This window comes from Acartia tonsa, chromosome 10 (assembly GCF_053477335.1).
Source record: "Acartia tonsa isolate MP-2025a chromosome 10, ASM5347733v1, whole genome shotgun sequence".
In the NCBI taxonomy this organism is placed as follows: Eukaryota; Metazoa; Arthropoda; class Copepoda; order Calanoida; family Acartiidae; genus Acartia; species Acartia tonsa.
The window spans coordinates 11,860,788-11,887,977 of NC_137269.1; the positions used below are offsets into that span (position 1 = coordinate 11,860,788).

The 27,190-nt window shown below is 31.3% G+C and overlaps 3 protein-coding genes across 6 annotated transcripts in view; 1 reads left to right on the plus strand and 2 right to left on the minus strand.

Annotated features, from left to right (window-relative positions):
- The window catches only part of tank (EI24 domain-containing protein tank), a 228,697-nt gene that overhangs the window by 19,844 nt on the left and 181,663 nt on the right, over window positions 1-27,190 (plus strand). The window lies entirely within an intron of this gene.
- On the minus strand, window positions 319-16,564 carry LOC145330438 (uncharacterized). The gene is made up of 11 exons (XM_080175072.1): window positions 16,460-16,564; window positions 16,255-16,326; window positions 15,447-15,881; window positions 15,034-15,090; window positions 14,214-14,553; window positions 12,342-13,291; window positions 11,805-11,901; window positions 5,837-5,993; window positions 5,119-5,209; window positions 1,003-1,401; window positions 319-476 (listed from the first exon to the last, which is right to left on the minus strand). Exons 1-11 carry the CDS (start codon window positions 16,560-16,562, stop codon window positions 319-321), a joined length of 2,859 nt encoding a protein of 952 aa, XP_080031198.1. The 5' UTR covers window positions 16,563-16,564.
- Hr3 (nuclear hormone receptor 3 ROR-beta) overlaps window positions 18,004-27,190 on the minus strand; it is a 69,163-nt gene continuing 59,976 nt past the window's right edge. For all 4 annotated transcript variants that reach the window (XM_080173508.1, XM_080173506.1, XM_080173505.1 and 1 more), the window contains 9 exons: window positions 26,979-27,109; window positions 26,304-26,694; window positions 25,997-26,147; window positions 25,514-25,646; window positions 24,939-25,046; window positions 23,793-23,912; window positions 22,824-22,934; window positions 22,134-22,295; window positions 18,004-21,845 (listed from right to left, as the gene is read on the minus strand). In XM_080173508.1, coding sequence (XP_080029634.1) covers window positions 22,138-22,295; window positions 22,824-22,934; window positions 23,793-23,912; window positions 24,939-25,046; window positions 25,514-25,646; window positions 25,997-26,147; window positions 26,304-26,694; window positions 26,979-27,109 — 1,303 coding nt within the window. In that variant the 3' untranslated portion in view covers window positions 18,004-21,845; window positions 22,134-22,137. The remainder of the gene's footprint in view (window positions 21,846-22,133; window positions 22,296-22,823; window positions 22,935-23,792; window positions 23,913-24,938; window positions 25,047-25,513; window positions 25,647-25,996; window positions 26,148-26,303; window positions 26,695-26,978; window positions 27,110-27,190) is intronic.

Genomic DNA, 27,190 nt, shown 5'->3' on the forward strand with positions numbered 1-27,190 from the left:
CAGAAGAAATAGCCTAAAACCACCTAATTACATTTATAAAGCTTTAGTACTGAAAAGCACAACTCAATTGTAATTATACTAACAGCTGTGAAAAAGACAATGGCCGATAAGTTGATTTTTATTGTTTATCTCCAATGAAGAAACACAAAGTTACCCCTTCTGTAGATTACAATTAGTAGTTGAAACGTATGGACACTCAACTTAATGAACCAACCAACCAAAATTAAATAGAGTTCCCAAAGTTGTTAAGCCTGCGAGTAAGTAAAACTGAAGAGGACTAGAGTCAAAAACAGCCCATGTCTCCTCCTTCTCTACATCTTAATTAATAAGAACAAGTAAGTTCCTTGAGGTTGTGGGGGAAACTATTTTAATCTTCATCTTAAGCTGACTTGAAGGAGTTTGATGCTTGACCCTGGCCATATTTCTTGTCTCTCTCATTTCTTCATTAGCAACTACATTTGCAGTTTTTCCAACATCTAAATATTTCATAAATCAAATACTATCCCTCTTAGATGACAAGTGCCGGGTTAACACTGATAGCCACCTCCCCCCCGGCCCCCTTATTTTTAATTAATTGAAAATCATGGGGGGGGGGGGGAAGAAATTTTTCCCTTTTCCTAACAACTGGTGGTGAGGATAACACGCAGTGCCCTTATTATGCGGAGCTACTTGATGTGTAATAACCCAATATATCTTATTACAGTTTTTTAGTAAAATTAAATTTTTTCTATAGCCGAGTTCTCTTGGGAGGGTGGAAGTACCCTCCCCCAAAAGAGTTGTACACCTTTCAAAGAACTATGAAAAGCTACATTGTACAGGAGAACCATATCGGTCCAGCAGTTAGCAAGATCCTATGGTACAAAACAAACAGGCAGAAAGATAGACAGACACAGATTCTGTTACTGTTTCCATAAGGATAGTAAGCATTTAAGGTACAGTTGTTAGGAATTTACAAATAAAAATAGAAATTATGAAATTGGACAAAATAAGAAAACTACGTACCTGACACAATCTTATACTTTTCATTGCAACTAAGTTCCTGGGATGGTTTATCTTGACAATCATTTGATAACTTATAATTTGTATCTGTATTTGTGTCACCTTTTTTAGTGTCAGCTACATCTTTCTCAGAGTGATGTTTATCAATATGATTAATAAAATTTCTTCCATGCTTGGCGCATCCTTTGCATTTATAAGCTGATTGTGAATGCTGACGAAGTTTGTCAGCAAGGTTTACATAATTATCAGCTGATGTTTCAGATTGCTGGAGCCAGCTGACAGAAGATGAACCAGTTTGCTGACAATATGAGGTGTGTTGTCTGAATTGAGAAATGCTGAGTGTGTGTGCTTCACAGATTTGGCAGGAATATCCAAAGAGTGCATCATAGTTGTAATCACATTCTTGTTATAGTTAATCTCTTTGCAATTTAGCCAGTTAAATACAAAAAACTTATGGTAATTAATTATTGGAGGGGAAAATAATATTTTAATAAATAAGATACTTTTAGTGAGAGCGGGAAAAGTAAATTGTAATGGAACACCCTCAAAAAAAGTTTAAAACTCTTTCTTTCATTCGTAATTGAATTATGTAAGGTTCGAACATGGTGTTAGTGACTAAACTTTTCTATTTATAAAGTCAAATAATAAATATTAATAACAGGTCATTTATTTAACTTATCGTTCATTGTAACATCTCCTTTTTCTAATTATTTTTAGATTTCTTCAATATTTTTTCTAAAACAAAGATGTACTTAAATAAACTGAAAACCTCCCACAAAATACATGCTGAGCATAAATAACACCCTATTCCATAAAAATAAATTTAAAAAAGATTCTTTTTCCTATGCCTGCGGTGGGAGGCCTAACCCTTTGGGGACCCTACCTGCGGTGCCACTTCCTGCGTGGCTTCAGTATAATCTAACCATGCCTAACCTAATCTACAGTAATAAACAAAACCAACGATATATTTCCCCAACACCCCCCCCCCCCTAATTTTAGTTTATTTATTTTAAAAAATGGGTGCAGGTGGGGATATTTGTGCTCAACAAGGCATTTTGAGGGATAACGCCGCCTACTACTCTAAGCAAATCTTGTGTTGTCTTAGTTTCCTCTCAAAATTATTAAAAGAAAATAAATTAGATTTCTTTTTAATGAAAACAAAGGGCTAAAAGATGAAAAGAGTGGCCGAGAACTATATGCAATCTTTTTAATTAAGCCAGCTTCTTTATGGATGTATGAATAGAGTAAGAATTTGAAATATGATGTATATCTTTAATAATTAAAAATTTGGGAATAGTCCCTTTCGTGGCAACGCCCCTTAAGGGGCGATTCGTCGTATTTTTAAAATAACTTTTGATAAGTTATTTTAGGTTAGGTTAGGTAATATTAGGTTAGGTGATTGCCCAACAGGGTTAGAAATAGGAGCAAAGCTACTGTGAAAAAAAACGAATAATCGCCCCTTAAGTTGCGTTGCCACGTAAGGGACTATACCCAAAAATTTTATGTCTCACTTTTTATGGTTTTCAGAAAAAGAAAGCGATAAAACTTAAGATAGAAATACAAGTTTTTGGATGCCAAACATCTTTATAATTATAAGCTTCCCACACTCACTGACTGACTAACTAACTTATTGTCTTGTGGCGAAGCAGCTGATACTACATATACAAAAATCAAAATACAAAATTCAAATTAATGTTCTAATTAATCTAGAGAACAACATCCATAAAAGCGAAGCTCTGAAATGGGAGGACAATTGTAAATAAATTAGGACTTGATTATAGAGATGCTTCGTTATAACATTGTACCTTGTTGTAATAGGAATCAGTATTGAAAAAATCAGATTAATAGGATATTTTTAACATACAAAAATTTGTGGTAAAATTTTGCTTTTTTAATGGACGTACGGCCTTTCTGGTAAAGATTATAGAGTTGCTGCACTTTCTAAGTCGTACCTAACTGTTACAGGAATCAGCTCAGCATGCAAAATTTAAAATCGATAGGACAATTCTAATCTGTTTAGATTAACGAAAAGAGCTAACCGTTACGGACGTGCGGACGGACGGACAGACCTTAATTATAGAAAAGCTTCGCTTTTTAAAAAGTAAAGTTTTTGTCTAATGTGTTAAGTTAAGATTAATCTTCTCATTTTCCGATATTCAGATCTCATTATGGGGAAAAAACTTTCAAACTTTAAATTATGAAACATGGAGAAGTTTGCAAATTTTAGAATACTTATTTTTTGATAAACAAATATCACAGTTATGGAATCTCGACCACAAAGAATTTTTTATCCAATCTTGACAAGTGAGGTATTTTTGGAAAGAGGAATATACATAGAAAACGCCTATGTAAATTAGAAAATCCGCAGAAATCATATTTGCAAGTTATTTGCAAAAATCTGCAATGTTAATTTGCAAAATTAATTTCATGCGTTAAATGACAGTTTTAGAAAAAAAAATTTTATGAAATGTGTTTATCTATAAGTTTAGAACATACTTAAGGCAAAAAAATTTCTTTAGTGTTACTTTTTTCACCTTATATATGAAAAAAGTAGTTTCTCACATTTTATGATAAAAAAGGGTATAGGAACAAAAAAATAAGTTTTTTCTTGATGTAAACACAATAATTGGCATAAAATATATCATCCTAAATGTAAAAATCAGATATAGAAACCTTTTTAGAGTCAATATAGTGCAAAAAGTAACCAAGACATTTTTGCAAAGTATGAAAATCTAAAGAAAATAGTTCTTTTTGCTTTTGATATACATATCAGATAAATGTATATAAAATTAGTGATCAAAAACTATAAAACATGTTATAAGTTTTTTCAACACTGTCATTGCTTAAATTGCACTTTAAGGTTTAAGAATTACCGAAGTAGTGCATAAAAACTCTTTTTAAGTAGTAATTAAACAAAATAAATGCCAAAAACCAACTACAAAATGGTCTACTGCATTATAAAAAACGCCTAATTGTTGATTTGAATTTATTTTGCAAAATAACTTAATAAAAAGAGTTTTTATGTGCAACTTTGGTAATGAGTAAACCTAAAAGTGCATTTTAATCAATGATAGGGTTGAAAAAAGTTATAACTTGTTTTATGGTTTTTGATCACTAATTTTATATACATTTATCTGATATGTATATCAAAATCAAAAAGAACTATTTTCTTTAGATTTTTATACTTTGCAAAAATGTCTTGGTTACTTTTTGTACTATATTTGCTCTAAAAAGGATTATATATCTGATTTTTACATTTAGGATGAAAGATTTTATGCCAATTATTGTGTTTACATCAAGAAAAAACATATCTTTTGTTCCTATACCTTTTTTTATCATAAATTGTGAGAAACTGCTTTTTTCATATATAATGTGAAAAAAGTAACACTAAAGAAAATTTTTTTGCCTTAAGTATGTTCTAAACTTATAGATAAACACATTTCATAAAAAGATTTTTTTCTAAATCTGTCATTTAAGGCATGAAAATAATTTTGCAAATTAACATTGCAGATTTTTGCAAATAACTTGCAAATATGATTTCTGCGGATTTTCTAATTTACATAGGCGTTTTCTATGTATATTCCTCTTTCCAAAAATACCTCACTTGTCAAGATTGGATAAAAAATTCTTTGTGGTCGAGATTCCATAACTGTGAAATATCATTATAGGGGATTATGTACGTCATAACTAAAGACGTTAAAAATGGTTCCCACTGCTACTATGTCAGATGCGCGACGTAAATGGTTAGAGTGTGGGGAATGCCTTGACCCAAAACAGGCGCAACTCGCTACCATGCACAGTTGGGACTTCTCAGACAAAGGTCGTGCATCTCAGAGAGTTGGTTGTCTGATGGGTGAATAGACGCTTTACAACGCAATCATAAGTATTGCATGTATGTTTCAAGGTGCGTGGAGGTCTAGTACCCGAAGCGACACCTAGCCCCTAGAGTCTTAACTCTTATGTATGTACATAAATTTATTGGCTATTGTCTTGACCCTTTAGATTCCTGACAATACTACATAGAAAACTTCTTAACAATTAGACGTAATCGCCCTTATTCACTTTATTATTAAATGATATTATAGATTTGTGACCGGGATTATTGGAGATTAACCAGACCTAAGTGTTCTTTTAGTTTTACTTTGTCCAGATATAGTTTGTTTCTATCCAGAGGTGATCTGTAAACTAATCCTGTACTTTCTGCAGTCACCTGCACAGTAAACAAGAACAATTATGTAAAATAAATGGACACAGCTTAAGAAAATATAATTCTTGAGCAGGACTACACTATAATTTAATGCATATTTCTAGTGGCGAAGCTCAAACATAATTAACGGTGTGTAATTTCATGACTAAGAAGGTTCAAGTTAGGGACATTTATAAAGGGTGGGGGGGGGGGCGGTTGGTTAAGAATATGATTGGACAAACAGTAATTTTGTTTACTATAATTGGGAAAAGCAAACATAAATGAATACGCAATACAATTGCAAAGTAATTGTGTATTGAGAAATCTTAAGATCATAGAGTAACTAAACTACTAACTATTTCAAGCGTAGTCTAACAAACAGATCTATAGTATAGATGTATATACAGATAACTATCGCCCTCCCTTTCTCATGACCTTTTCGTCTGCTGTTAAATTGTTTTCAGCTACTGTGCTGTGTTAATACACACCACACCATTGGTTGATTTTAAATGGCCCAATTAAAAGGCGGCACAATCAGACAGAGAGTCAAACAGTGTGATGGGGAGATACAGTTATTTAACCCTTTCTCCCTCTTGTGTTTTACTCTAATGTCCAAAAAATTCTACTATTAAAATCTGAAAAAAAGCTTACCTCTGTTTGTTTATGTTTATCTTGAATATGACTAGTTAGAAGACTAGAACATTTAAAAGCACGTTTACACAATTTACACAGCTGCAATGTTGTACAATGACTGCTCACTACATGGTCAGTAGCTGTTTCCAGAGATGTTGTGGAAAAATCGGGACACCTGAAAAAAAAAGTTTAGCCTACCAGGGAAATAAAGAGATAAGACAATGGATGATAAATTGATTTACATCACCAATGATGATAAACATAACTATAAAGTTTGGAACTAACCAATCAAAAATTGATGAAGGCATTCCTAGTTATGAGCTAACGAGTAAGATTACGTGGTTATAAAACTTTTGAGTCAATTTTCCACTCCCCCCCCCCCCCCTGAGTCTTATATTGGCAAAGTTAAACAGGGAGGTAGGAGACATAGGAAACCTGTAAATCATGCTGATACAAAGTTTTGTTTAAAGAAAATATCTTTTCATTCTTTTGCTTTTATTACTTTTACAAATCTTTTGTATCCAGGTGAAACAAACTAGCTAGCAGCCCTCTAACTTTTCTACAAATAATTTTGATCTACAGAAGGGGTAGTTTTGTTTAAAATCAATCGAGTTTACATAAATTAAGTATGAAGTGACGAATTCGGTAGAAACCTTTAAACCGTTCTGTACTCAACATCAACCTCACCCTACAAAATTGTTTCGAATTTTAAAACTTGTTTTAAGCTTCTACGGGACTCATCTAATCCTTTTTAACCGAAACTAGGTTAAAGTAATCATACAAAACAAGGATGACAACATCCATAAGTAGCGAAGCTCAAAAATGATAAAGGGATATCGGGAAAAAAATTAATATAAAGTAGTGTCATACAATAAACATTAAACTTGAGAGAATAGGGAAATCTCTAAACCTTTAAAACCACGCAACCTTTAAAATCATGAAAACTTAAAAATCTATGAATCTATCTGGCACCGCAATAATTGACAAATCTTAATGAAACTTGATGAAAAATGTAGAATATGAGCATATTCAATCCCTGATAATTTTAGCCATCAATCCTGAATAGGAATAGAGAAAATCACAAAAACCTAAAAATCTAGGAATCGATCTAGCACCCCAAGTTATTGACAAATCTTAATAAAACTTGGTGAAAATATGTAGAATATAAAATAATTAATTAATCCCTGAAAATTTCGGCCTTCCATATTGAAAGGGAGTTGAGAAAATCATGAAAACGTAAAAATCTAGGAATCGATCTAGCACCTCAAATAACAGACAGATGGAAAAAAAACAATGTACACATTAGATGGGCATATATAATGGGAATCTTCACTAAAAATTTTAGCTGTCTATCTTTTATAGGAGCCGAGAAAATCACGTTTCCCCCATACTATGAAATACGGACAGACGGACATTTCAAATTAGAGTAGCTTCGCTACTAAAAAGTGGTTGAGGTCCTATTACTTTTTGTAATACTGAACATTAAATCATTAAATTTTAATTTCTCATAACTTTATATTTCCTTATGGGACAAAAAAAAAGTTTAAATTCAATTATAAGGAGCACACTTTAGCTAAAATGTCTAAAAAGAGAAGAATTAAATTGTAATAATCTAATTTTTTAAAACAATGAAAACAAAATACTTTATTTGTTAAGTAACATTTTCATATGCCTTACAAGAAATTAATTTTACTAAAAATAATAAGTTTATATAAAAAATTATCTCATAAGTAATAATATTAAGAAGTAGTAAATTTTTAACACAATCTGTAAATAATCGTAGAAAAATGAATTGCTGTCAAGTAATTCTCAGTTTGATGTATTGTAAAGGTAAAACTAATATTCAATCCAAAATTCTTTATTCTTTTTGGCAGATATAAAAAGTTTCTCCATAACTAGAATGGAAGAGCTTCAAAGTTAGAGCAATTTATCAAGAGATGGGCAGCATAATAGACATCACAGTTATAGACTAATCACAGAAATGATAGGAGAAAAATAACAATGTGCCTTTCTTCTAAAAAGGCATGCTGTTTAAAAGTCTTAGTAAAAACAATCTTTTTATAAACTTTGCAAGCTTTAATACTTAGGGGTGAAAGATTGAATCCTGATTAGGTTGTACAATGATACAGTGTTCTAACCATTCCAACATTAACTTTACTGTGCATAATTGGGTGGTACATTAATTTATTGTCCATATTTTCACATACATTAATATCCAAGTATACAGTATTCTTTTGTTTTACTATAATTTCATAATAATAAACATCACAATTAAATCATAAATTATAGAAGAAAACATATTATGTTGTACACTCAAAGATAACTCTAATGATATTGTGCCAGGCAATAGAACAACTTTTAAAACTTTTTCAGTTTTAAACAAAAAAAATCGGCCATTATTCACTTTAATGCTTTTAGGAAAAAATTAAGTGTTTACTGTATACATACATATTTCTATTTGATAGTTAATCCTAATAAAAAAGGTAAAGTGATTAAAAGATTTCTATAATTAGTGGAACGTATTTATTCTACTACTCTTTAGAAAGCAACAAATATTTCCATCTCCCAGAGGCTAGGGTCTAAGCCACTTTGCATGTTATAGTTATTGTACATTCTCACAAAATTGTATAACATCATGGATCTACATTTAATTAATACCAAGGCCCAAGACAAAGATCAGAAAACATGAAAAAAGACAAAATGCAAGAAAGCATTTTTAAAAAAAGATTAAAGCTAATGAAAATATAATATACATATAAGGCCTGTGACCTATTTTAAGCTACAATATCTGTCCGGTAGTCGGTAACGCAACTAGGAAACTGGATTAACCTAGCTACAATATAATATGATGCATATTATAAGTTATAATCATACTTATACTATACTAACATATAATTAACTTTTTCCTTCAGTCTGTCGTAAACACACTTAAAACAAATATGATAATTTTTTTGACTGCAATTAATAATTACGACCAATAATTAACAATCTTCTTAATTTCATTAATTGATAAATATGTCCGTTTGTCCGTCCATAACGATAAGGGGCGGCAATATTTTTATATTGAAAAAGTTTTTTTTCTCAGATAAATATTTGAAAATTTTCTTTGGGATAATACGATCTATACTAAAATTACTTTAAACGTACAAAATTAGTCTGTCCAAAGCTTTTCTTGTATTTAAATAAACTGTGAACAAAAAAAATAGGCAAATCTGAACTTGCAGAATAGCAGCTTTATTATTCATTTAGGATGATTTTACTGTAAATATAAAATGTAGATGCATCTTTTGGTTACAAGTTTCCACCGTTAATTTTTTATTAATCAGCACCAATGAAGCACAAGATCTCAAAAACAGCATTTTGGGTAAAAACTGGTAAACCAAAAAGATAGGTATGCAAATCCAAAACAAATCAATGGAAAAATGATCTTTTTAGCACTTTTCTCCTGTTTTAAAGATTGATTCTGATAAATTAACAATTTTTTAAGGGATTTATGCATTAATTATTATGAAATGTAGTATAATGTAGTATAATGTAGAAATTAATGATTTTTTAAAATAAGAAATATTAGAAAAAAAGAAATTCGACCCCTATCACTTTAGAGGACAGTTGCTGACCTCAAGTCTTATGGATGAAGCTAAGTACATATTAAAAATAATAATTACTTCCAAAAGTATACAAAAATGGTTTTTAATGGGTTAAAAAAATCCATTTTAAAATCTTGATTTTAAGGATGATGGCCTTTAAGATGCTCCTATGGGTAGTGATGGTGAGCCAAATGTTATCAAAGTGCATGATCATGATGACAACTTATATATAGAACTATGGTCCAATTTTTGTATTCATAGCAGCCTCCAGCAAAGCAGTATTAAAAAAGAAAAAATTGCAATTTAAATTACTCCAATGCATAAGGTAAATACTGTCGTTTTTAGAAGATGTTTATATTTCTTGTCATCAGGCTCCATTGAAGATTGCTATGACTACAAAAAATGGTACATAGGTTGATAGACAAGTTGTTGTAATGGGCATATACTTAGATAACATTTGGCTCACCATCATCACCAATAGGAGCATCTGAAAGGACATCATCCTCAAAATCAAGATTTTGAAATGTTTTTTTTAACACATTAAAAAGCATTTTTGTATACTTTTCAAGGTAATTTTTATCTTTAACATGTATTAGGCTACATCCATTAAACTGAAGGTCAGCAGCTGACCTCTAAAGTTATAGGGGTTGAATTTCTTTTTTTCTAATATTTCTTATTTTAAAAAAATCATTAATTTCTACATTATACTACATTTCATAATAATTAATGCATAAATCCCTTAAAAAATTGTGAATTTATCAGAATCAATCTTTAAAACAAAAGAAAAGTGCAAAAAAATCGTTTTTCCATTGATTTGTTTTGGATTTGCATATCTTTTTGGTTCACCAGTTTTTACCCAAAATGCTGTTTTTGAGATCTTGTGCTTCATTGGTGCTGATTAATAAAAAATCAACGATGGAAACTTGTAACAAAAAGATGCATCTACATATTAAATTTTCAGTAAATTCGTCCCAAATGAATAATGAAGCTGCCATTCTGAAAATTCGGATTTGCCTATTTTTTTGGTTCGCAGTTTAAAATGGATGTGGCCATTCTTGTAAAATATATATGAGCGGGCATTTTTTAGATCCTAATCCCCTTTCCCTGATTAAAACTAACCATACGTGACAAGCAGAAAAAGAAGCCCTAAATTCCGAGTTCAATTTAAATTAATTAAATTTGAAAATCCACCAAGATTATTTCTTTTTTTTTGTACTAAATAAAAACAGAAACCGAGGACATCATCCATAAAAGTGAAGATACACAAATCAGACATTAGGACAAACAAACAAATAAAATACAATGTTAATATTCTTTTAGAAATATCATAGAAATAATGAGTTTTCAAATACTGTTATACCTACAAATGTATTTCTTAGCAATAAATATAGAAAGTCTAGATCTCCAATCCCTTAATTGAACCAATTGGAACGCACTTTAGAAAGAATCCAACCATATTATCTATAATACAAAGTAGAACGATGTCTGTCTGTCTGTCTGTTTGTTTGTCTGTCTGTTTGTAGTTAAGGATCTCGCTAACCGCTGAACCGATCGGGTTCTCCTTTACAGGGTAGCTTCTCATAGGTCCCGGGAAGGTTTATAACCAATTTCTTGGGGGGTGGGACACCCCTAACCCCCCCAAAAAATGAAAAATACCCCCCCCCCCAAAAAAAAAAAAATCTTTATAAAACTAAAATTAAAATCGTGGGGTCGACTACCCCCCCACCCCCCAAGAAAAAAATCTCCCCTCCCTAAAAATTTTTTTTTTTTAATTTTCATTAAAATCTAAAACACGAAAAGTTAGTTCGTTTAAACCTCTTGGGGCAAAGCCCCTAGAGGCTAGGGGCGAAGCCGCTAGTTGTTTATAAAGAGTACACATTCTTGTACGAAAGGGCAGTCATTTCATTTGTATATATAATAATAAGTCAACTGTTGAGATTTTATGGATAAAGCTTTGCATGAGGAAGAATTACTGTGTCTTGTGGACCATATTAGATTTTAAATCTTTTTTCTTCCACTACCTACCCATTACATCATACGCGCGAGGATAACACTCTAATGCCAGGTCTAATAACTAGGGGGAGACAAATCTCTCCTTTTCTGTTTAAACACTTGGTGTATTAGGTTAATTAATACCCAAAACTAACTTTGTATGGAAGTTCCAATTGTCTTGGGCCAAGGATCTCCCCCTTCTCTAAATATTATTGTCGTGCAATTAACATAGCAGCAGTAAAAAACATTTTTTTATGTCTTTACTTATGACGTGGTGTTGAGCAAAGATTCGAACCTATCACCTCCCCAAACGACGAGCATTTGCACTACGTGCTGAACCATTTTCGCGGCTTTTTTTTCAACTAAAAAAATCCAATCTAAGATTTTTTAACTATCCCCTTACTTACCTTGGACAAATAAACACTAGACACCTAGCCTCATGAAAACAGGTTTCAACAACATGTCGCTTTAATACTTCCCAGGTTAAGAATTCTTGTCCACATTCTAATCAATCAAAGGATTTACTAATGCTCTTATCGTTAATTAAGCCATGTTAGAATTTCTATCGAAATCAAACTTGGCATAATGTTTCCTGTAGTAGTTAGGTACGTTTTAAAAAGCGTACCAACTCTTTAAAATGATAACCTTATCATATATATAATAAAGTCTTAAATAGTAATGGGGCGGATCTCAGTGCTTGATAGGCACATTCAGGGTAAACTAAATTTGGGATTAGGCCCCAGACTACAAACTTTGTTTTTTACGTTTTTAAACAACGGGGGGGGGGGGGTTGTCGTCAGCTCACTCAAAGTCCAAAAGTTGTGGTGTTTATTTCAAAATAAATGTGAAATCTATCTAATTGACACATAAGTTAAAAGTAAAAGAAAATAAGTTAGGTACTTAAAGAACTGTTGTTATTTTAATAAAATAAATCCTTTACATTCCTGGACAAATATAAGGCACCTTCTTTGAATGCAATCTTTTGTGTGCACTCAGTGCACACGAGGTAGCAAATGGTTTCTTGCATATATCACATGACAAGTCATCATCTAGTAAAGTCTTGGCTGCACACACCAAGCCTAACATGTGCAATCTAACAGCCTCGTTGCTTGAAAATGAATCCAAACACTCCATACATTTATCGGCTTGAAAATTAATTTCTGATGCCGTTTTTCGGTGACTGTTCAAAAGAACCTGATGATTAAGAACTGCACAAGTTTCGTCTCCACTATCCAAAGGTCTAATATAGACATTCTCAATAGGTAAAGTAGTATCTTTATCCAACTCTAAATGTGCTAACACATGAATCCTAAGCAAGCACTTGTTTGTAAAGCTTATCATTTGTTTGCACTGTTTACAATCAAAGTTTATATCAACAGATTTTCTGTAAAGATGTTGGAAAAATATGGCAGGACTTGAATAAGCATCGTGGCATCCAGGACAATTACTTGGAGGGGGATTGTTTAAATGTGAGGTTGTTATGATTCTTGGTTGATTTGGCACACTGATAAGCTCTTTGGTTAACAAACTGTTCATGTCTAGTCTGGTCGTGCAAATTTCATCAAAATTAACAGGCATTGAATTTTTATTTGTACTTTGTACTTGTAAGTTTTCTGTAAATTTATTATTACTAATTATCACAGATTTGGGACGATTTTGAACTCGGATTTCTTTTCTTTTTATACTTTTTTCTTTGCTGTTTCTCTTTCTTTTTTCTGAAGAGTTTTTATCGGATTTGGACAATTTTCGTTTTCGTGGATTTTTTCCTTCTTGGTTTTCTACTCTTATATAGTCTATTCTCCAAGCTCCTTTGTTTATTGAATTGCTTGCACGGATAATATCATCCTTGTTGGTTTCTTTACTTTCTGGTGATTTATTTGTGTCTCTAGAACCCCTATATAGATTAAAATAATTAGTTAGGTAACATTTTTTACCTACCGTTAATATTTTATAAAAAGGTACCTAAGATCTTAGGCCTCATACAATTGGCTTAAAAACTTTAGGAGCCTAATATAAAGGGTGTGCGAAAAAAAGGCGTAGATTTTTAAAATCCAAATTTGCGCGGCTTGTGTTAATTGTAGAAAAATGTTACGCATACCGTTAGAACCACTAAGAAGTCTATTTTTTTGGAATTATAAGAACAAATCCTCTGCTACGTATAGTTAAGGAGCAACGTCTTAATATGTCCCAACTGACGTAAAGCTTGACTTGCGAGTAAATTTAAAAATATAATAAGAATTAGAGAAGATAATTTGCAAAAAGAAATGCCTACATTTTTTAATTTCAAATTGCGCGGCTTTTTGTTAATAGTAGAAAAATGTTACGCATACCGTTAGAACTGCTATGAACTGAAATTTTTTGGAAATATAAATACGGTACCTGTGCTACAAATAATCTAGGAACTACGTGGTAAAATGTCCCAAAATTTACTCGCAATTAAAGTTTTAAGTCAGTTGGGACATTTTAACGAGTAGCTCTTAAACTATGCGTAGCACAGAAATTGTTTTTATATTTCCTAAATATTTCTTAGCGGTTCTAACGGTATGCGTAACATTTTTTACTATTAACACAAGCCGCGCATGAATTTAAAAATCTAAGCACTTTTTTGCACACCATTTAATTCATGACTGCTCTGTGCAAAGTATTAAAATAAAAACTTTATCTACAATAAGTTTAATGTAAAAAAGGAGTAATCTTGTTTATCATGATTGGGTGATTAATTTTATCATCCATTCTCTCATCCCTTTAAATGCCTGTAAGTAAATTCACCATCCTCAAATAAAAGTATTTTTATCTATTTCTCGAAATGCTTCTACCTGCTTATATCCAATTCTTTATTGCACTGTTGTATTTTTTCTACAGTATCATTTGAAACAACAGCTTCAGTTTTGTCGTTTCCTTTGCCTCCATTCTCTTTTATTTCATTCTCCTCAATTTCTTTTTCGTCTGCTTTACAACTTTCTATAGAAACACTTTGTCCATATTCTCCATGAATTTCCATAAGTTGTTGTTCAATATCTACCAAAGAAGATTCTTTTTGCTTATTTTCAGTCTTTAGACCTTCAGTTATTGTTGAATTCTTAGTTTTTCCTTCAGGTTCAAGGTTATTGTTTATCGTTGATTGGCTTGTAAGATTGATTGTATCTGTTGGTTCTTCTGTAAAAAAAAATTATATTTGAATTTACCTATATACATAATTTAAATAAAGTGGGGAGGCGGATGTTCCACTTTTTGAAACCAAAAGTAAAACGTGCATGATCTCAGCCCATAAAAGAGTTATAACTCTAAAATTCGGCACAGCAGTTGCTTTTGTGGAGAACAATATGAAACTGTGAAGAAACGGCGGCCGAACCGCCGCTCCCACCGAAAACCGCAGTTTCCCGCCGAATGTTTTGCCTTTTTCGCCAAATTAGACAGTTCTCAATCATCTGAGATAAACTTTTTTTCTCATAAAGATTTCAAACATGTAAATATAAAAAAAAATTGCAAGTGTAAAATCTTACAAGTTTATCTCAGATGATTGAAATTGTCTATTATTAATGAGAAAAGGCAAAAAAAATTCGGCATGAAACGGCGGTTCCGCCGCCGTTTCTTCACAGTTCTATATTGTTCACCAAAATATTTAAGTATCCTTACCTGTATTTATCATATTGTTTTCAGAATTTTTAAAATTCTTTGCAATATCTTTGACATCTACTTCAGTTGTATACTGTTATTTGACAACTATAAAAGAATTAATTCAACAAGTTTAGTTTTCATTAAAACTGATGCCTTTTTGACATGAAACTACAGAGATACAAAATTGAATACAATTTTTCTACTGCTCTTAGCCAACAAAAAAAAGTTAAAATCTGCCAAATTATGCTCCAGCTAAAAAAGCTTACAACAGTTTTGGAAGTCCCAAGGGCCATACATACGACGAAAAAGCATGAAAAAAAGTTTGAATTGATGAAAGCAAGAACTATACGTCTTTTAAAGTTATACAATTGGGTATGTATAAGAAAAGTTTAAAAAGATAGTGTATAATATGTCAAATATGAAGTACATTCCTGCATCTTCTATGTTAACATTCGAGTTATCATTCATGGCAACGTGATATTTTGATTGATCTTTGCTCTCTGTATGATCCGCACTAATGTCTTCTTCATCAATAGATTCCTTATCAATATTAGATTTTGGATCAAATGAATTAGAAGTTGTTTCATCAACATTAGCAAGCATGTTTTCAGCAGCAATTTCTGCTTTGTTTGTACTCTCATCTTCTTTATTATGGTCATATTTTTCAGAAGCCATTTTGCCATTTAGTTTATCATCTTGGTTGGTATTATTTTCTATCTTATCATAGTTATCAACATTAGGTTTTAAATTCATTTCTACTGTTTTTGATTCTTCTTTGCTAGTAATTACATTTTCTGTCCTATTACTTGTTTGTTCTTCTTTCTCCATTTCAACAGCTTTTGCTGGAGATAAGTCAAGTTCTACATCTGTTCAAAGCAAAAAAAATCTTAAATGTATTGAATATAATATTTATCGTATTTAAAACGGATAATGTATGTAAAAGGAGAATCATAACGGCTCATAGGAAAGCAAGATCCTTCCGTACACACAGACAGATGTGCATCATGTTAATTTTATATCATGATAATACTGTAATTCACATATTTTTAACAAAAACAATTTATTTTAAATGCTATCTAGGTAAATTAAGAAGAAGTTCAATTAACTAAATTTTAGAAATCGTGATTTAGAAACTTTAAAGTAAAAAGTTTCAAACACAACATTGAATGCATACAATCAATTTCATACTAAAACGCTATAAAATTATTGAACCACATTAATGGGAAAAAAGATTCTTTCCTGTAATTTCAACAGCATCATCGATGACTTCTTCATAATCATTGTCAGAAGCTCCGGCAGATTTATCTGAGTCTAGAATATAGTTTATCATGAATGTAGGAAGTTTCCTGCAGATAAAAAATGAAAATGCAAAGGTAAATTCACAAAAGTAAACCTAGAATTTTTACGTTTCAGTAGATTATTCCTTAATTCATTACTTAGGTACCTTTAACATTTTTGTCGTTTTCTGTACTATCAAGTTCTTTTTCACTATCTAAAAGTAGAGAAGGTGGATTTTCTAATAAAGATAGCTTTTCATTTCCATCCATATTGTCTGAAAAAAAAGATTTTTTCTATTTAAAATTCTAGCAGCTTCTAGGGAAGGGCAGAACTAGCCTAAACTTATCATAAGACTTCATTTTAAAAAGCTAAAACTACACAGGACCTATCTAACTGAAGCTAGTATTATTACTAGGTAATGATAGTTTGTGAGTACCTTTATAATTTATTATAGGTACATTTTACTTGATCAACTGATAAACAACCTTTTTAATAACTCTTAGATGTAAAAATATAACAGAATTATCAAAAAGGATCGATTTTCAAATTTTTATACACGAACTAACTATTAAAGCATCTTGGAACATCACATCCTTAGCTCAGACAAAAACGACCATAGCCATCCTATTATTTAAAATAGTAAGGTTTTATTCGAAGCTTAAATTTCAATACCAACAGAACAATTAAGTTTTCCATTCAAGTAAAGCTTCACATAGGTCCCGGGAGGTTTTAGGCTAATTTTCTACCCTTTTAGAATTCACAGCCCCTAGATGCTAGGGGATTAACCACTATTGAAAAGTTAGAAAGTAGATAATATTTAAAATTTTAAAACTTATGTCTTAAGTAACTTAAGTGAGAATATGACGTTATCCACTAGGAAATACGGACTGCCGGTTATTGAGTTATAGAGTAGATTCACAACTAAAACGATTTTTTAAAGGTTCAAAAATTTTAAAAAGAATCCAGAGCTTGATCTTTAAATCATTTTAGTGGTGATTTAAAGATCCAGCTCAGAATATCTTCGGCTAATATTTTTGTAAATATACAACAAGTTAAAATCAGCTGATCTGACAATGTTTACAAAACAAACAGAAAACTGCAATGTCGTCTTCTACAGAAAATAATTCAGATTTGAATAAGATTATTAAATTAATGTATTTTGCTTTGCTATAACATTTTCAAAAAAAAGCATAAACCCATCTTTAAACTCAAAAGTAAAGTAGCCTAAATTCATTCTTAAGCATATGCAAAGCTTCCCAAAAATGGAGAATTCCCGCGATCGTGGCTCGCCGTCGGGGAGGAGGAAAGTTTGAATCTCGGCTCAACACAGTATCACAACGAAAGACTAAATTAAAATAGTTCCTACTGCTGCTATGTCAGATGCGCGCCATTAATGGACAGAGTAGGATGAATGCGAAATTAATTAACTTGCACAGTTAGGACTTCCAAACAAAGGCAATGCACTCAAAGAGTTTGTTGTCTGAATTGGGTGTTATTTATCCTAAAACCCCGGGTGTTTGGACAGAAATGGAGAGAATGGTTCCCAATTCATGGACGGCATCCTCGCCTATGTGAGGTACAGCTGAGTGCATGTAAATAACCTTCTTTTAGCAGCATTTATTCATGAAGGTCGCTTAAAAATTCAAATTATCAAGGCCCTTTTCTGCAAAAAAAAACTCACATGTAAAATGCTGAACAAAAAAAAACTAGTTTTTATCAAATGTAGTTTTATTAAAATGTTTGAAATCATAGTTATACATACATATTTATATATATACATACATTCATATCAACATACAATAATAAAACAACATTTCATATCTCATAATTATAGTTAAATCACAACTCTATAGTTATACTTACATTTCAATATTTTTATATGGCTACTAATAATAGCAATTTTTTCTAAAATCAAAATTTGCCATTTTAAAATTTCTAAACACAAATCATTTAAATTTAAGACCAAGATTTTCAAGCTTTTCGTGTTTTAATATAATTAAAATAACAAATTCTAATTTTATAATAATTTACTCTGTGTATGTGTGTGTGTGTATTTGTGTGTTATTTATTCACAACAACAAGATAGAAATAAACATCCATTTAGTAATATTATATCAAGCAAAAAAAACTTACTTTTAAGACTAATACAAAAACATGTTTTCTTTTCCTTAAAATTATCTTATAGAGGGCTCAATTATTTAGCCTAAAAATGAAATATTACTGAAATTAGAAATTTTAAAAGAAATAAGAAGCATGTTTATATGTAGTATCAGCCCAAAAACTATTTAACCAAAGAGTAAACTGTTCTTCTTACCATAATAAACTTAAAACCTGGAAGCAGTTAGATGTCGTCTTATTTTCCATTTCCTCGATAAAAATTTGATATCTTTATATCAAGATAACAAAAATAAGACTATCATCATATTTAGTATAAAGATTGCACATATATGTTGTGTGTTAAATTATTATGGTAGATTTTAAATTATTTATAATATCTTTATATAACATAAATTTAAATGTTTAGTCATATCTTGCCAAATTTTGATTTTGATTCAATTCTTGCCAAATTTAACGAAATTTTTCTGGCAGTTTTTAAGATCATTTTATATAATTAATATTTATATTACAAATAGAAACTATGGAAACTAAATAAGTTTCGTGGTAGAAAATTAAACATATTTCAAACAAATCAAGAGGTCAATTTGGATACAAAAAAATGGTTGGACTTTAAATAAAATGTTGAAGTATTTATGAGATTATGGTTCGATCCTTAATTGTTTCCTCTTGAATGTATTATTTTACATCAGGCTAATAAAGATTTCTTTAAATTACTTATAATTGAAAAGCACCAATTTTAAAATGGATTTTTTGCGGACATTTTTTTCCTATGTGGTTTATGTTCAATGCTAGTTTATATCAAAGCATAGATGCAAGGTTAAAAAAATGTGGTTATAACATTATAAAGATGATAATATATATACTTTTATATATAATGTTTACAAACAATTTTTTATTTTTTTGTTCTCATTATTCTTTATAATAATGAAGTGTTTATATATATATGTATTAAGTTTATATAACTATCTTGTTTATACTTCTTTGTTGAAAAAAAGAAAAATTGTTTGTAACGCATAGTGCAAAATTATAATCATAGGATTACATAACATTCATAATGTTTAAATATAACAACATATATAGATTTAAGTAAGTGAAAACTTGAGGTACTCGGCTAGTGGGGTGTTTCTGGTTATGTGGCAGGGTAGCTTCCTACACTCTGGTTGTGTCACAGGGTAGCTTCCTACACTCTGGTTGTGTCGCAGGGTAGCTTCCTACACTCTGGTTGTGTCGCAGGGTAGCTTCCTACACTCTGGTTGTGTCGCAGGGTAGCTTCCTACACTATACCATCATAGTTAGGAACAAATAAAAATGGTTACCAATTTCATTTTAATTCTTTTCAAATTTTTGTTATCACAATTTAGACTTTTTTGTTGAAATATACCCAGCTCTAGTTTTAGATGTTTCAATGGTTAAGTATTTTTACAAAGTCTAAATTATTTTAAAAATAAACATAAGATAAAAAAGGGACTAGGTTGGTTAACTAAAAATGGTGAGAGGGATTTAAAACAGCATTAAATTATCAGCAAGCAGATCTTTATAGTATAAAAAACTTTAACTTTTATAAAAAATGAAAATTTGAGGCTTTTAATTGTTAAAAAGGCAGGGTAGGTATAATTATCCGCAAAGCTTATAATTTAATTTTACTGCAATTGTAAAATAAATAAATAGTGTTATAATGAACTAGATTTACATTTCAGTTATTTGTCAGTCTATCTGTTTATTCTTACAAGAACAAACAAACAAAAGGCAGTGAGAAAATTTTCATTACAAAATTCTATGAAATTCTTAAATCCTATTAGCAAATGTATAAAATGTGTATTGAAAAATTTATTCTTTTGTTATTACAGCTTGGTTTTAAAAATTTCTCTATTAGTTTTTTCAAAGGTTTTACAGAATTTAAAACTTGGTAATTACTTGAAAATGGCCGAGATCAAAAATGTAGTTTTAAAAAAGAAAAAAAAAATATTTGGCGTTTAGTCCTGTGTTAAAAAGCAAAATCACACTTTATAATAAAAAAGTTTATAAAAAAATTTGTTGAATTGCCTATACATATTAATCAAAGGCACAATTTATTACTGAAGCATTTCTACGAACAAAATTGAAAGAATTTATTAACTATTTAGTCCCTTTATTTCTTTAACATCTTTAACATAAAAATCTCAGATTTAATTTCCCTCAAATGAACAATTTCTATTTCTGTTAAAAATTAAAAATCCATCACTCACACTAATTTTACCATAACCTATGATATTTTACACATTTCATGACAATCAAATTATTTACTGCATATAAGAAAAATACATCAATTGACTTGGATTGCCGATTATTAAAATGCTAAAATATCATAGTTGTTGAAAATTTACACCAGTAGTTTACTACAAGTAAAGTTAGAATAAGTTTTTTTTTCATGTAATAAAGCTATGGTTTTACACAAGTTAAAACTTTGCTTTATTCATCTGAAATGAGCCAACTTTTCAGGGGAGAGCGTTTTATCTCATATTTATTAATTCCTACAACTATTATTGTGCCAGAACAAAGTTTTACTTTAAAAAAAGAAAATTATAAAAACTTAAATTTCTTAAACTTTCTATAAGTGAGATTCATATTTATTATTTTAATTCCATTTGCTTGACCAAAAAATAAAACTTGATAAAAAATTCATTAAACTATGGTGAAAAAGTAAAAAAATAATCTCAATTTGTTTTAGTTTTTAGTCAAAATCAAATTGTAATTTATAAAACATTGTAGAGCTATTACTATTGATATAGAAATTGTGAGAAAAGATTTAAAGTTAAAAAACTTGAAGTTAATCGTAGTTAATGCAAAACTTATTGAGCTATCAAAAAAGACAAAATTGTACATTTGACTTGAAACAACCTTAGTTTACATTTTACATTGTAGGTCAGGAAAAATGATTTTCAAACATTTTATGCCTTAACAATCATTCTTCCCTATAATTTCTAGAGGTTAATCAATCAAACTATTTTTTTTATACTGCATGCAATGTGCAGTTTTGTATATGGTGGGATGAAGTGGGGGGGCTAACTTTAAAATGGAGGAGAGGACTTATGAAATTGAGATAATAGACGTTTAGAATAGATAGATACTTGTAGTTGGTAACACATATTCGTTGTGTACAGAGATGGTGGTGTTTATTAGTCAGGTTATGTACAATTACATTCTGGTGTAACAGTATTGCACACTGTAACTTAATCTTTCAGCTCTAACTTTATGCGCACACGTGTATATATGCGCCGCAGTACAATTTCTGCCCATGCGCAACTATTACAATAACTGTTGTTTGCGCAAACACTCTTTTCTGACATTATGTTCATCTTTCTTTTTTGCTTGTTTGTTTGTTTGTGTGTGTGAAGAGCTTAGAAAATTAAAATCCTTCTGCACCCCATGGTTTTCTTGTAGCAGCTTTGAAAAATCTGAAAAATTAGGTATAATTTACGTTATATTTTAGGACAAAAGCTTGAGATTGTAAAGAAATAATGAGACTTTGAGGGCACTTTAAAATATTTTTTTTGGTATAAAATGTTTTCTAGGGCAGTGAAGGCCTCTAGCTTCATTATAAAAGAGAATCATATCGATCCAATGGTTAGGGATATCCTTCGGTACAGACAGACACATACAGATACTTTAACTTCATATAAAGCTAATATTTAAGTCACTAATGTAAAAATTCACAAATAAATTTGAATAAAATATAATTTTACCTGTTTACAGATCTCTCGGGAAGAGTTCACCATGCAGAGGTGGGAACTCTAGTTCAGTCCTGCAAGATCTCTTGAACCTGGACAGAGCCTCCAGGTGAGCGCTGCTCAACTCTCTCAGAGTGTGCCTCTTAGATACCAGCTGATGGAACACGTTGTTCTCACCTAGATAATAAATGTATAAGTATAGATGTATATGTATAACCCAGACAACTACCTTGCCCAAGTGGTGTTGACCTTTTCGTATGCTAGCCAATTGCTTTCTGCTCTTTTGTAGTGACTTTGCCGTGTTTATATTTCTGACTCTATTGGCTTATATTTAAAGACCCAATTAAAACTCGACACAGGGTTTCCACCCTGTGGGTAAAGTTACATAATACATAGAGCGCGAATCTCTCTTTTACTTAAATAACTATATAAATAGATGTTAACAATCCTTTAAAGATCTTAATTTAAATTTCTATGTTAATTACCAGTGTACAAATCGTCTAAACCGACACAGGACTGTTAAGTTTTTAAGGAGTATTTGAAAAGGGTCATGGGCCGGTTTTTGACTATTTTCTCCCAAGAGATCAATCAAACACTGTTCCTATTTAAAAACTTGTGTGGTATTATTAGTACATGTTCGCAATCTTGTTTCGTTGTCTAAAAAATTTTTTTCAAATAAAAATATTCCATATATCCTGGACCCACCTGTAAGAATATTGAATGAAGAAGTAGTTTGATTCAGTTCAGATTCCAAGGTTTGAAGGATGGTGGAGCCAACTGTTCGAATATCTTCTACATTCTTCAATCCAATTCGGTCTAAAAACAATCATTTATTATTAAACAACTTTAAAAAAAATTTTAAATTCGGTTGGCTGGACAAAGATTCTCAAAAATCAGCCACGTGACGTCATAAAATCCCTAAAAACGAGATGGACAATCCCTCATTTTCATGTCGTCACAATTTTTTGAGGGACTTTGTCCAGCTACCAAATTCGGTATAATAAATTTATCCTTGTAATAAAAATCTTTGCTCACGACTAACAAAGGAGAATTTGCCTATTGGTGCCTTGATTTGATTTTAAAATAAGTCATTTTTCTAAACTCAATTCAACGAGCGAATAAGGTGGCTTTGCTACACTTAAAATCTGATGTCATTTCATTATACGTTAACATTTAGTCGATTTAACAAATTATAATTTTGCCAATTCATTGCAATAATTATGACTTTTAAAGTTAGTTGAACTTTAGCAAAGCTTTTGACAACACACAGAAAACCTTCGTACTTAAAGTATGCTTAATACTTTTTATCTTCAAAGTTTTAATAGAGTTTTTAGAATTCAACTTTTAAATTTGAAATCATTCATCCATAAAAAAAAATATTTGATAAAACGATGCAGAATGGAAAAATAATCAAATTTTTAATTGTAGTAATAAAGCTGTTTAAAGTGCCTACAAAAAATTACGTCATACATTAAATGACCAATGACAGGCCAATACACAGAGTAAATTACCAATTGCAGGCCAGTACATTTTAATTGATCTCTGTTAGGCTAGTATGACGTCATCTTTTAGAGGCTCTACAAAAAAGCTTCAGTAGTAATATAATGGTATGCCCTTTTACTCATCGTACAATCTCAACCTACAGGGTGTCATGTCATCAAAAGAAATAATTACCGTGCTGTAGAAGGATATATGCAGAGTACAGGGCCAGAGCAGTTTCTGTGAGCTCCAGCTCTGCTATCCCTCGCACAAACTCAAATATCTGACTCACAAGTTTCATCTCACATGTGTTCCCTGAAACAATATTGTATTATTGGATTATTTTATCAATTTTATTGCACGTATAAGTTAACTAGTTGATATCAAGGAGGGAGGGGACAATTGGCTGTTTATTACACTAGTCCCAAAAGTTTTATAATCATGTTTTCTATTATTGAATTTTGATTGGTTGGTAAAAAAAAGTCGAGTGTCCAAACGTTCCGACTACTAATTGTAATCTACAAATGTTATTTTGTAAATCATCATTGGGGATGTACATCATTTTATCTTATCCCTTTAGATCCCTGGTGTATGTCAATGGATGATAAATTATTCTCCTCTCCAACTCTAATTAATACAATTTCAAATAGAAAATACTTTGTTAATGGGAAAAGTTAGTTTATCTTTCATTTACATATACCTGTAAGTCTAAGAAGCACTTTCAATGACTATAAAATTATCTATTAGTAAATATTTAGGATTTTATTTCTTAAAACAGTTGTAAGCCTTATTTCACATAAGTAAACTTTAACGCTACTTTTCAGGAAATGGATTAAAAATAAAGTTATTTATTCTTTTAAAGTTTAATGATTAATTTAAATTTCATATCTAATTTAATTTTTTATATCATATTCGTGATATTGTTAAAAAATAAATTTTTCTTTTTACAAATCTTCAAAAACTAAAATTGATGCAATTAAAAGAAAGAACCATGTTTTTCTGTAAAGAAAAATGTGAATTAAAAGTACTGATAGAAATTGGATATTTTTGCAAGTTGCAAGAAAAACAAATCATTTGAAAATACATTAAGAGTTGTTTTCTAATTTAAATTCCTTTATCTAGATTTGTTGTGAGATTCTTAATAAAATCTAAAATCCTTTAGATATCTATCTTATAAAAACGCGGGACAACAAAACTGGTATTAATTTTATGAATTTTATCTAAACTTAATGAAAAATTATATAAAATACGATATTATACATTTTTTTTCATTATCGCTGATAACCGGTTCTATCCAGCGGATAGAATTCGGTTTCGAAGCCATGTTGGGAATGAATGTACCTGTACTTAAGAATGCTTCCATTGGCAGAAGTTGATCCATGAACAGAACAGCTTTCTTTTCAATACAATAATAACGGGACATTCGCAGCAAAGCCAATTCAAAGCTTCCTAAATAAATTATCAGATAATCAAAATTCTATTTTAATTAAATTGCTTTCTTTTTTTTACGCAATTATTATTCATTTTTTGGTGAGATTAAAATTAGGTAAAGTTGAATTATGACCCGGGCCATAGCCTTAAATTTAATTTTTGAGAAAATATTTTTGAAAGGAAATAACTAATTTTTATTAGTGGTGAGGGTTAGGATTCCTTTTCTGAAATATAAAAAAAACTTAGAAAGAGCTCCACTAAAAAGCTGCAGTGTTTAGCAAGATCTTTTGTTGCAAACAAAAAGTCACACATCCTGATACTTGTTTTTATTATGATAGACAAATATTCGCAGAAATTCTTCAAGAGTCTTCCAAAAAAGAGATTTACTATTAGACAATTTTTGATTAACCAATGCAAGATATAGATTGCCCTAGGGGCCTAGGGCCCATTACCGGTTTTTTTTTGCCTGGTGAAAATGACTGCACCTGCTTTAAGTAGTACGATCTGGTCTTCCTGCGGAAATTTGAGAAATCCGGGCAGCATCTTTGCAAACTCAATAATCTGGGTGATGACATCCGTCAGTTTCTGGGCAGCCGTCATCCACAGATCATCCGCACTCTGCATAATAAATAAGAAGTTTAGCTGTTACTCTATAATTAAGTTTTTGTATGTCCGCCCGTAGGAGTATTTCATATAACGTTAATCTTTTCGTAATCTACCTATATGAATTTTAAACTTTTTGCAAAACTTTTCGATAGTAAAAAATATAAGCTGCAAACACTTAGTCTTTTTGTTTAACCATTACCAATAAATGTTGCCAAATTTATCAAATTTCCAAAAAATACCCTCAAATCTATTACTCATATGCATAAATAAATTGTTGATCTATCCATGTTTAAGATCTTAAGCAACACACAAACAATTCTAGCTACTGTTTTAGCATGTAAGGTAATGCTTTTTGTGCATACCTTTGACTTGAACTGAATAAGGAAGGCAGGGTTGATGTTATTGCACCAAGCTTGTTGTATCTGTGCTGTGTCCATCAGACAGGTCAGGGTGTGCGCAGACAATACTGTCTCGGACAGGTGCTGGCGAATACGTTCTGGGTCGTTCTGTAACCTGAAATGCGAAATAATTCAGCATTTATTGATAAAATTGTGCTACAGATTAAAACTTTTAAATAGTATTATTCAGAAACGATATTTAAAACATATATTTCTATTTATGAAGGAGAATTTCAATTTGTCTTTTTCCAAATTTAAAATTCGAAATTACCTCTCAATTGTATCCTCCTGAATGGACAAAGAAGGAGGCGGGGTTGGCCGTCCATTGCTGCCGGGGTGACCGACTGCCGAAAATGGCGTCGTCGAGTCAACAAACCCAGTGTTGGTATGGTCCATCTGTCCGCCGCCACCGCCGCCGGCGGAAACTGGCGGAAGCGAGGGCAGCTCTTGTTTAATCGTGATCACAGGTCGGTCAGAGGCGGGGGCTCCGTTGGGGCCGCCGGCGGTTCCATTGCCGCCGCCAGCGTTTGACAATCCACCGCCGTTGTTGTTGTTCAGCTGGTGGTGATGGTTGTTGTGTTGGTGGTGGGGTGTGTTGGCGACCGAGACGGCCAGACGGTTGTTTGCTGCGTGTACGGCCGCAGAAACGGCTACCTTCATACCTAGAAATAAAAAAAATATTATATTTTGGCAACAAATAATTAAGATCAATAAGGTTTTAGCTGACAACTACTTTTATAACTCCCTTGGTCCGTCATATTGTCTGTAATGCTCTTGAAGATATAAATCGTATGTGGGTCATCGTGTTTCTCGTAGCTACTACTAAAGATTGATGACTGATTACTAAAGATATACTGAACATCTGAATATTCTATTGCTATAAATAACTTTGTCCATCTGTCTGTGCTTTTCCCATTTATGTAGAATAAGTTAAAGATGTTGTTACCTTGTTGAAGATGAATATCCGTATCTGCAAAATTGGTCGTGGAGTCAACAAATTCATCAAAACTTGTGGCTCCAAACTGGCTGGGAAACTGTGACCCATAAAATTCTGTGTAAGTCTGCTGCTGCGAAAACCTGCAAAAAAAGACGTTAGTATCAAGGAAACGTGTCTACTTTCATGTTTTAAAGCAGTGCTCGGCAGGCTTCGTGTAAGCC

Bases quoted from the DNA above. Each gene is read 5' to 3' on its own strand.
- LOC145330438 (XM_080175072.1), bottom strand. From the start codon at position 16,562: ATGGATGGAAATGAAAAGCTATCTTTATTAGAAAATCCACCTTCTCTA. The intron at 13,292-14,213 runs GTAGAAGCATTT...TAATCTATATAG, and splicing joins AAAGAATTGGATATAAGCAG to GGGTTCTAGAGACACAAATA. The intron at 5,210-5,836 runs GTAAGCTTTTTT...TTTACTGTGCAG, and splicing joins ATAAACATAAACAAACAGAG to GTGACTGCAGAAAGTACAGG.